The 12030-nt window shown below is 39.3% G+C and overlaps 1 protein-coding gene and 1 pseudogene across 1 annotated transcript in view; both read right to left on the bottom strand.

The window, feature by feature from the left end:
- TWSG1 (twisted gastrulation BMP signaling modulator 1) overlaps positions 1-10012 on the bottom strand; it is a 57077-nt gene extending 47065 nt beyond the window's left edge. The window contains exon 1 of the mRNA XM_006164024.3: positions 9859-10012. Coding sequence (XP_006164086.1) covers positions 9859-9984 — 126 coding nt within the window. The 5' untranslated portion in view covers positions 9985-10012. The remainder of the gene's footprint in view (positions 1-9858) is intronic.
- LOC106733344 (60S ribosomal protein L7 pseudogene) lies at positions 12-821 on the bottom strand (annotated as a pseudogene).
- Positions 10013-12030: the final 2018 nt, after the last annotated feature.

The raw sequence follows: 12030 nt of genomic DNA, 5'->3' as shown, positions 1-12030 counted from the left end.
TGGTGGATACCTTAGTTCATCCTTCTAATAAGTCTGTTGATCTGGTCTTCCCTGTTGCCAGCATCTCCACCTTCTACAAAATGGGTGGTCTTTTTCTTCATTCCACCCCATGGAGAAGATAATTTGAAGGGCCAAAGGAAGTTATTTGCTTCTTTGAAGCGTCTTCCAATAGTATAGATTTCATCAATCAGATCCTCCGTGCAGATGATGCTGAATTTACCAAGAGATAGCGCAATCAAAGAGTTATCTGTCAAAGCAATTCGCTTCTTATTGATTTTGCCATAACCACATTTGTAGATCAGTTCATTTACTGACTTCAGGTTTGGGTACCCCCATGCAATATATGGTTCCACAATTCTCAGCATGTTAATTGAGGCCTTGTTGAGTTTAACAAAGGTGCCACTGAAGATCTGGCGAAGACGAAGAAGCTGCAACACATTTTGAACCTTTGGGCTCACTCCACTGATACCTCTGATCCTGATGACAAATGCCAATTTGGGTTCCACAGGTACATAGAAGTTGCCAGCTTTTCTTGCCATCCTGGCCATGCGAATCTCAGTTCTGTACATCTGTCTATATTCCTTATGATAGTGCTTAGATTTTTCATAGATAAGCTTCCTCCTTGCCTTTCTAAGCATCTTTTGAGCAAACTTCTTTCTCAGGCGCTTGATCTTCAACTCCGCAAAATTCCTTCGCTTTTTCTTAAGGGTTTCTGGCACAGCAGAAACCTTTTTCTTGGTGGCTTCTGCGGCAACAGGAGCCTTTTTCTTGGTTTCTGCCACAGTAGGAACCTTCTTTTTCTTCTCTTAAATGCCCTCCATGGTTCCAGCCGGAAAAGAGGACGAAACTGACATATATATCTTAAAAGTCTTATGAAAATGTAAGGGATCAAGAAAAGTCAAACAATCTTGAAAAAAGACAAAGTTGGAGAACTTCAACTCTGTGACTTTTTTTTTTTTTAAGAGTTTTTGCCATAGGGTGCATGTGCTCGTCAGAGAAAGACAGAGACAGTGAGAGGGAACGTGAGACCTCACCCCCAAGGAGGGATGGCCACACTGAAATCCCTTCTCCATTCTGCTCCTAAAATCTTGGGCATGCACGCACATGTGCCTAACATGATTTTCACACCACCAGGCCTAAGACTTGAACTGCGGTCAGCTGTGTGGGAGTCAAGCAACAAACAACTACGCTCTCTGCTGGCCAACGTTGTGATTTTAACACATACTACAATGATACAGTAAATCAAGACAATGTGGCATGAATACAGACATATAAACCAATGGAAGAGCAGAGAGTCCATAAATAAAGCCTTTCACTTATGGTCATGTGATTTTGAATGGAGATGTCAATAGAATGCAATGAATCATAGACCTTAATGTAAGAGTTAAAAATATAAAGTTCTTAGAAGAAAATGTATAAGTTAAATCTTAATAACATGGGGTTAGGGTAATGGTTTCTTAGATACAACACCAAAAGAACAAGAGAAAAAAAGATACACTGGACTTACTGAATTTTAAAATTTTGTACTACAAATGCTATTAAAAGATGAAAAGAGGGGGACCAGCAGTTGGCATAATGGCTATATCGCTGGACTCCCAGGTAGCAGACTGCGGTTCAAGTCCTGGGTATGTGTGCATGCGTGCCCAAGATCCTCAGAGGAGAATGGAAGAGAAGGGATTGCAGCGTGGCCATGTCCCCTGGGGGATGATTTCTCGCTTTCTGTCTCTCTGTTTCTTTCTGGCAAGTCTCTCTGTTTCTTTCTGGCAAGCGCACGCATGTATAAAAGAAACCCCCAAAAAAAAAAAAAAAAAAAAAAAGATGAAAAGAGGGACCAGCAGATGGCATAATGGTTATATTGCTGGACTCCCACATAGTTGACCACGGTTTGAATCTCAGACCTGGTGGCTTAAAACTCACATCACGCTTATGGGTGTGCATGCTCAAAATCCCAAGAGGAGGGGCTGGCAGGTGGAGTGGTGGTTGAAGTCCTGGACTCCCACATGGCCAACCATGGGTCCAGTCGTGGATCTGGTGGCTTGCTTTCAAGTCGTGGATCTGGTGGCTTGCTTTCTCACTCTCCCTTTCTCTCTGTCTGTCTCTCTCTGGTCAAAATTGAAGAATAATAAACAAAATTAAAAATAAATAAATCTTAAAAAAAAATTCCAAGAGGAGAATGAAGGAGAAGGGATTATGATATAGTCATCCTCCCTAGGGGGTGATTTCTCACTTTCCATCTCTGTCTGTTGGCAAGCACATGTGCCCTATAGCAAAAATCTCTCTCTTAAAAGAAAAAAAGAAAGAAAAAAACAGAGAATGAGAGAAAATATCTGCAAATCATATATATGATAAAGGACTAGCACTCAGAATATATAAAGATCACATACAACTCAACAACAAAGACAAGCCAATTAAAAAATAGGCATATGGAGCCAGTTCATGGTATGGTGGTTAAAGTGCTGGGTCCCACATGACTGATGGGGTAGTTCAAGTCTCAGACCCAACAGCTTGAAAAATACACCAGGAATTTATGCATGTGTTCCCAGAATTCAAGAGGAGAATGAAGGAAAAGAGATTGTAGCATGGTCATCACTGCTGGAGGTGATTTCTCACTTAAAAAAAAAAAATGGGCATAGGTTGTGAATAGATATTTCAAAAAAAGAAACATGAATGGCCAATAAGCATAAAAAATTATGTTCAACATCATTATCCACTGAGGTAATACAAATCAAAGCCACATTATATCCCCAAAATAGTTATAATCAAAAAGAAAGACAAGTATTGGTGTGGCTGTAGAGAAACTAGTGTGGGATGTAAAACAGTGCAGACACTTTGGAAAACACTTTGGTAGTTCTTTAGAAAGTTAAGCACAGAGTTACCATTTGACCCAGCAATTCCACTCCTAGGTATATAAACCCAAGAGATTTAAAAAGACACATCCCCATAAAAAGTTGAACATGAGTATTTATAGAAGCATTGCACACCATACCCAAAAAGCAAAAATATCTATTAATTGATATATAAAACTTGATATATCCATACAGTGGAATATAATTTGACCACAAAGAAGAATGAAGGAACGATACATGCTAAAATACAGATAAATCATAAAATGACTATGTTCTATGAAAGAAGCCAGATACAAAAGATATTACGTATGATTCTGTTCATATTTTATGTTGAGAACACGGACACCCAGAGAAAGTTAAGTGGTGGTTGCCCAGGGGCCAGGGAAGGGAGCAGGGAATGCTACTAAAGGATAGGGGATTCTCTCTGAGCTAATGAAAATGTTCTGCAATTAGACCATGGTAATGACTGCACAACTCTGTGACTACACCAAAAATGACCAAACTTTACACCTAGATGGTTGAGTTTTATAGTATGTGAATTATATCTCAATAAAACTGTCTTAAAAAAAAAAAAAGATCTGCCCCAGCCATGTTAGTGTGCATTTTTCGCTCAGCAGGCCGAGGCCACCTGCGAGGCTCTGGTTCCATTCTCAGTGCTTAAAAGCCATGTGCAACACCACACACCTGTGGACCCAAGTACTCAGGAAGCTGAGACAAGTGGATCATGACACGGTGTGACCTCATCTGAGGGGAAAACAACAACACACACAAGAATCCAACACAAAGAAGACCTTAGACTTACACTAATAAGAGTTCCAGGAAAAAAAAGCAAGACATTTTGTGTGTGTGGGGGTGTGTTTGTGTGTGTTTAAATAAAAAACAGGAAATTTCTTGTCTTCATCTCGAAATTGATCACTGCCCCCAAATGACCCATAAGATGTTCAATGAAATGAATGAAAATACCCATACCTAGACTCAACAGTTTAAACTTTACAATATCAATGATAACAAAATGATACTAAAAGTTTCCAGAGAATATAAATAACTATTGAGAATAGGAAACAGACCAGACTTAGACTTCTTACCAGCAATATGAAAGGAATACTAGTAGATAATAGAGAAATGTCATCAAAGTTCTGAGAAAAAAAGAATTTAAAAATAGGATTCTATATTCAGGCAACCTATCAACCAGGTGTAAGGTGAGAAAAAGTAAATAAATATATTTTCAAGATATGCAGGACCCAGGTAGTTTACTTTCCCCACCCCCTCAAGTCTTTCTTAGGAAGTTACCTGAGAGAATGTTTCAACAAAATGAGGGAATACATTTTATTTTTATTTTTAAATTGCCAGAGTGTACATGTGATCACCAGAGACAGCAAGGAGACACTCCCCAATGCAGCGTGGTCACACCATAATGTCTCTTCCACTTCTCCATACCATGGAACGTGGGGCATGGACTCATAAATGCCAGGTGTGTTTCTCGACCTGCCAGAGCCAGGATCCCAACCACAGTCCAGACATGTAGGATCCAGCTCCCCTAGCCATTAGGCCATGGGGTTTGCTCAAGGGAGTAAATTTTAAAAAGAACAAGACATAAAATTCAAAATTCAATGGAATCAACTCAGGAATATAATATTGGGTTGTCAGGAAGTCATAATGTGGTTTTGTACAGAACAACACTAAAAAATATGGCATGACTTTCCCGGTGACCTAATTATAGGACATTACTATATTATTGTTAATATTTTTTTTAGTTTTCTATAGGGCACGTGTACTCCAGAGAGAGACAGAGAAGAAAGAGAGAGAAGGAAAGTGAGAAAGCAAGTCATGAGGTTTGAGAGTCAAACCGTGGTCAGCCATGTGGGAGTCCAGTGCCTTAACCACCACACCACCTGCTGGTGCCTGTAATTAAAACTTAATTATACTCTGTCTCATTGCTAAAAATAAATAAATAAGCAAATAAAATTTCAAAGGACTGGGATTATTAACATATTCTTCATACATTAGGAATCAAGGGAATGTCTCTAGTTAATAGAAGAAAACAAAATGGCTTTAACATTAGGTGGTTGAGAAAGTCATGATGCATTTTCCTAAATTTTTCTGTGCAAGAATGCATCATGACTTTCCCAATGACCCAATATATTGTAGAAAAGGTAACCGAGAGATAAATTCAAAACAGTGATATGACTATGGCAGGATGGAGGGCAGAGGATGAGAGGATGATAAGGAACTATGTCCTTATCTATTAGAGTATAAAGGCAATTTTAAATACATGATATTTAAAAGTGATAAATAATTGTTCTTTTCATTGCTAAAAATCACTAACAGAAGTAAAAATAGAAGCAGTTAATAGATTAAAAGATGCTCTTTGGATAACAGTACAAGGAATAAAGAAAATTAGGTCAAGAGATTTATTTTTCACTATGCATTCTTCTAACAATTTAGCAATTTTTACTCTGACTGAAAAAAAGAATATTTAATACATAATAGCTGGTTTCTTCCTTTAGAATTGTATAGAATGAGAGACCAGCAGTTGGTATAATGACTATGTCGCTGGACTCGCATGTTGTCAACCGCAGTTCGAGTCCCGGACCCAGTGGCTTAAACTCACGCTGGGCGCGTTTGCATGCTGCCCAAGATCCCAAGAAGAGAATGGAGGAGAAGGGATTGGGGCATGGCCATCACCCCTGACCTCTCCAAACAACAACAACAACAAAAGAATTGTATAGAACAAGAAGGAAACTTTGCGATCATTTAACCAGCTAATTCATGTTATAGTTAAAATGTAGCAGACTGTATTTTCCACAGATGGCCATAACATTATATCCCTCCACCTTTTCTCCTTACGGTATGATGCTCCTCCATGAGGGGTGAGTCCTGTGGACCCACCTAAATTGAGGAGAGCCCATGACTGTGAGGGAAGTGGTATCTTTACTTCCAAGGTGAAGTCGTCAAAGGAAATACAGAGTCCACCAGCTGTCTTATGATATGAACCTCTTTTAGCTCGCCAGAAAGACAGACAGACAGACAGAGACAGAGATAGAAAGCAAGAAATCACCCCTCAGGGGGGATGGCCACACTGCAATCCCTTCTCCATTCTCCTCTTGGGATCTTGGGCAAGCACGCACACGCTCCCGGCGTGAGTTTAAGCCACTGGGTCCGGGACTTGAACTGTGGTTGACTACATGGGAGTTCAGCGACATAGCCATTACGCTAACTGCTGGTCCCATTATTTTTTTTTTTTGAACTTGCAGATTTCCAATATCCAATAGTCATTTTTAGCTATGTAAATTTAAATTAAGTAAAATTGAACAAAATTTTAAAATCAGTTTTCAATCACACTCATCATCTTTTAAGTGTCATATAGCTACATGTGGCTGGTTCTATGGTATAGGATAGGGCCAGTGTAGCTTTTCATGTAACAGACTGTTCCATGTCAGGTGATTCCATCCCCCAGCCTACAAGCTGCCCCAGCTAATGCCATGTGGAACAGAGATGAGCTACCCCACAGAGCCTTAGTCAGCATACAAATTCATAAGCAAAATCAATTTTGTGGTTTTCAGTCACTGAATGTGGGGGGGTTTGTTACATAGCCATAGTAAGAGGAACACAATGAAACTAAGAATCAGAATGTGAAATAACCTCCCAAAATTCCAGAGTACACAAAATCAGTTAAATGGTCAAGTTAATCATATCTCACATCAATATCCAATAACTGCTTATGAATAAATGAACAAGGACACCTCGAATACTCTAGTCATCGATATATTTATTTATTTTATTATTTTTATTTTTTTAGAGAGCGATTTTTGCTATAGGATGCATGTGCTCGCTGGAGACACAGAAACAGAAGACAGAAAGTGAGAAATCACTCCCCATGGGGGATGGCCACATGGCAATCTCTTCTCCACTCTCTCCTTGGGATCTTGGACACATGCATGCACACATGCCCAGGATGAGTTTTAAGATGACAGTCTAGCACTCGAACTGAGGTCAACTATGTGGGAATCCAGCAACGTAACCATTACGCCATCTGCTAGTCCCCGCCCTTGATATTTTTAACCCCAAGTACCCTGCCATTATGCATCAGAAGAGTTGTGATCACTACTTCATTCCTGTTGAGAAGGATCAACAGGAATCTCAGAAATATCAGCACCCATGAATTAGTGACCAAAAAATAAAAAACAAGTCCTAGCTTTTTTCATTTCCTAAAATCACCAGTTTAATTAGGTGGAACTTCATTTGTTTTTCCAGTTTTTACACTTACAAAATACTTCATAAAGAGTATTATATAAGTCTTAAAATATTTTTTTGAGAGAGATTTTTGCCATAGGGCACATGTGCTTGCCAGAGAGACAGAGTCAGAGGGACAGAAATCAAGAAATCACCCCCAAGGGGGGATGGCTACACCTCAGGCCCTTCTCCTCCATTTTCCTCTCGAGATCTTGGGCACACACTCACATGCACCCGGTGTGAGTTTCAAGCTGCCTGGTCCAGGACTCAAACTGCAGTTAATTATGTGGAAGTACAGTGACGTAACCAGACATAACCATTACACCATCTGCTGGTCCTGGATGTCTTAAACTTTTTTAAATTGAAAAGTTAGGCCTTATGGTCTAGTGGTTAAGGGAGCTGGATCCCACATGGCCAACCACACAGTTCAAACACTGGCACCAAAAGCTTGAAAAACAAACCAGGTGCACGTGTGTATTTGCCTAAAATCCCAACAAGATGAAGAAGTGGAGAAGGGATTGTGGTGTGACCATGCCCCATTAGGAAGTGCTTTCTCTTTCTCTCTCTCTCTCTTTTTCCAGGAAGCACATACACTCTGTGGCAATTAAGGAAAAAAAAAAAAAAAAAGGCAAAACAAATCTTTGAGAATGTTTTATCAATATAACCAAAACTTTCCTTTACCTTTTTTTTTTTTATTTTTTTTTTTAGAGAGAGATTTTTGCTATAGGGCATATGAGCTTGCCAAAGAGATAGAAAGTGAGAAATCACCACCCCCCAGGGTGGATGGCCACGCCACAATCCCTTCTCCTCCATTCTCCTCTTGGGATTTTGGGCATGTGTGCAAATGTGCCTGGCGTGAGTTTTAAGCCATCAGGTCTGGGACTCAAACCACGGTCGGCTACGTGGGAATCCAGTGACATAACCATTACGCCATCTGCTGGTCCCAAACTTTCTCTTTTAAATACTCCCTTACAAAGCAATGTATTTTAAATAAAATATAGTTTTTATTTATTTGAATTAATAGAAGTTATAGACTTTTGACAATCTACAAAACAATACGGGATTTAAGTGAATACCTAGAACAAATACATTAATAGCATATGTGATAGACTTTATTTTTAACAATTATGAACAAACCTAGGAAGTGGCAGATTGCTCATCTGATCACAGCACGAAGCACGAAATTCTACTTCACCCAAGCCTAAACAGAATGCCATATCCAAATTTCCATGTATAGAATTAAAGAATTGCTGTTAATTTTTAAATTGTGATGTTGGTCTAAGAACTATGTTTCAGAGTCATTACCTTTTAGAGATATATATTAGAATTATAGATAGAATTGATATGTATCTCTAAAAGTAACAGAGATAAGACATATCAGAGCTTTGATTAAAATTAAAATAGTACTGGGTGTAGGAGGCATAGGAAAATATAGATGCCACGAGGGTCGTTACGTGTGTGACTACTGTCACTGCTGATGAGTGGTTCATTATACTCTTTTATTTATACTTGAAAATGTCCATGGCAAAAAGTTAAACACCAGGCAATCAACAAACTTCTTTGGTTAAATATTTTGGTTTGAAATGCAAAGTAAGGTTTATCAGAGTATGAGATGGGGGCAATTAGATTTTCTACTATTAATAAGGACAAGAATGTCAGAAATAAACACAAAACACCTCTAATCTATATGAATGGGCCAGGTGGTGGCATAGGAGGAATGCAGCTAGATCCACACAGGAAATGTCCAGAATCTGCATCCCAGGACCTCCCTGGACTCACTGTGCATGCATGCATGCTCATAGTCTAGGCTGGATGGCAGATTGTAGTGTGGGGACCTTGTTGGGGGGCTTTCTTTCTGTCTTCTCTCTCAAATGAATGAAAAAGAGATAGCAGAACCATACGTGATACAGAATGCAAATTATGTGTGATTACTGAATTCTTAACCTACAGCCAATAACCATAGGGGAGGTTAACAATGACAGACACACAAAAGGCAAAAGACTACTGATGGTCTAATGGGATGGGAAACAGAGAACAGCTATGTAAGATGTGACATTTACCACCAATTAACACAACTTTATGGAGGGTAATAACGAGTGTGTTTAATGGAAAGGTTATGGGCTGTAGAGTCAAATACAGACCAGCTTTCATAGTCACTTCCTAGCTATGTTCACATAGCCAAACCACTTACAAGAGTGGTTAGCTACATTAATAGTCTTGCCATGATGATTGGAAAGGCGATCATTTTCAAGTATCTTAGGAGCAGGTTCTCCAGTCTCAGCTGGCAACTTGGGAGAGACCAGGAGCCAGAACCACATGCTAAACTGCTCCCAGAGTCAGGACCCAGAAATGGTGTGAGATAGTAAAAGGTTATTACACTAGGTTACTATGTTTCAGGGTAATTTGTTATACAACAATAGAGATAGCATATGTTATACTTAGGGTAGGGACTGTCTATTATTTGACCAGACAAGTTTTTTTCTAAATACAGTCATTGAGCCTTTTTCTATATAAACTAGATTATACAAGAGAGCCCTTTAATTCAACTGAATAGAGTGCTCATCACCTTGTAATGGCGTGTTTATAAATAAGGGAATTATACTTAGCATTGAACTTCCTGAATCTGACCTTGCTTGTAAGTAAGAAAACTGTGAGAGCAAAAATTCAGCGCTGACCTGATCAGGTCTTACACTATATTACATATACTCTTTCTCTGCGCCCATACACTATGCATCTGCTCCATAACGCATTTTAAGACTATTAAAAGTCTTAGTCCTACCTGAATGAGGCATTTGCTCACATCACTAGCACAGAGTGCTTTGTTGCAGCCCAGTGACACAGGGAACCACTGCGTCAGGAACATTAGGACGGCTAGGGTAAGCATAACAATGCAGTGTGACTTCATGTTTCTTCAAAGAAATCAGTATCTCCCGGGAAGCTAAACAAACAAAAAGAGGACCAGAAAACAAAACAAACAAAAAACTTTTATTCAAAGTATTAGGATTAAAAACAAATATAAAAAGTAAAACCAAAACACAAACCAAGATCATTGTTTGTGTCAAAAGATTTTTCAGTGATCACTTAAAGATCATTCCAATGAAAGAGTAAACATTCAAAAAAGAAACTATAATTTTATATAAGTATATTTCAATAGACATCTTCAAAGACCTAGAATACTGAAATCCCTCAAGCTAGAACATATGTTAAGCCTTCAGTAAGCTGAGACTGCATTAGTAAATAACGAGTCTCAATACCACCACTACTATTCAACTTCAGTTTTAGGTCCATTATTCAACGTTAAGCCTATATAAAAACTATTAATACTGCGTTACAATTTAAAAACAGCTAACAATTTTTAAAAGAATTATTTTATTTAACTATATTTATTTTGACTAGAGAGGGACAGAGTGAGAGAGAGGGAAAGTGAGAAAGCAGGCTGCCAGGTCTGGGACTCAAACCACAGTTGGACATATGAGAGTCTAGCACCCTTACCCACTACGCCACCTGCTGGCTCCACCTAATAATTTTTTAATTCTCAGACTTTCTTGAGAGTGAGTGAAAGAGAAGCACTACCAACAGGGTCACCCACTGCAATCCCTCCCAGACTTCCCAGGTAGCCAGGATCACCGGTGAGTTCCCAGGTGTACTGGTCCACCAGAAAACCAAACCCACAATCTTCCATATACACTAGCACTGAGCAGTGCATTATGGGAGCTGGCCTCAAAACACATTTTTAAATGGAAATCGCTCTAGTGATTATTCATGACTATTTCATTTTTGCCTCTTAACATAATTGGCCAGAATAAAGCAGCTCAAAGAAAGTAGTAGAGTCCACAGACTCACTCTCTAAATAATTGAGCAAATAACAAAGGGGACAGTAAATTATTAATTGCATTAAGAGCTCTGGGTAACTTATTAAAATGGGAAGATATTCTTTTAATTCTATTAGTACCACCAATTTCTCAATTTATTAAGGTATTACAGTTCAAAAAGAAAAAGGAAAAAAGAAAAAAAATGCCACCACAAATTCAGATGGGAGTTAAACAGGCAACATGGTTATTTATTTATTTTTTTAAATTTGCTAGAGGGCCACACACAGGGCCACACACTCTGGAGAGGGAGAGGGAATGGGGGAGAGAGAAAGTGAGAAGAGAAAAAAAAACAGATCCAGGAGATGGTCAGGCCACAATCCCTTCTCCATCTGTCCTTTTGGATTTTGGGCCCCCTGTAACAGATGTCAGGTGTGTTTTTCAAGCTGCGCGGTCCAGGATTCCAATCACACACGGTTATTAAACTTTAAGAAGACATAATTTCTTAGGGTTAAAACACAACCCCAAAATATAACCAATTAAAATAATGACGACTGATCCAAGAAGGATAAAAGGTGGGCTTATGGGGCCTTTATCATTAAACGGTTACTCTAAGTATTACAAAGTATAATAAAGGAAAAGCCGTAAGAAGGTGAAAAGAATAAAGGGCTTTGAACCTCTTATGACTCAATTCGGAAAGAGAAAGTCCCAGCGATGTTTCTGAGGCCCACAAGCACTCCCTAAAGACCGTTACTAACTCACTCTTCTAATTTACTTAACAGCGCAGCCACCAGTACTTATTTGCGGGGGCCGAAGGCGGCATTTGAGAACTGTTTCTGGATCTAGTTTTCATCCTACAGCCACTAAAAATGGGACTCCCTCGACCCGCCTCCGCGCTTGGTATGGTTGTCTCCTGGTGCTTATTTCACAAGTTCCCTTCACTCGCAAAACTTACGAGAAAAAGTTTTCAAGTAACTAGGGACATGTATAACGCAGGTAAAAGAACTATTAAACGGCCTCCTGGGTTTTCCCAAAGAGTCGGAAAGAACCCATGAAAACTGTTTCCACCGCTTCATGACCCGTTTCTTCCATCCTCAGCCTGGCGACCTGCGGTCCCTCAGGAAGACGGGCTGACAGCCACC

This window comes from Tupaia chinensis, unplaced genomic scaffold, assembly GCF_000334495.1.
Source record: "Tupaia chinensis unplaced genomic scaffold, TupChi_1.0 Scaffold143584_1, whole genome shotgun sequence".
NCBI classification, from domain to species: Eukaryota; Metazoa; Chordata; class Mammalia; order Scandentia; family Tupaiidae; genus Tupaia; species Tupaia belangeri.
Note: the sequence above shows the minus strand (reverse complement) of the source record. Positions and strands in the feature narration are given on the sequence as shown.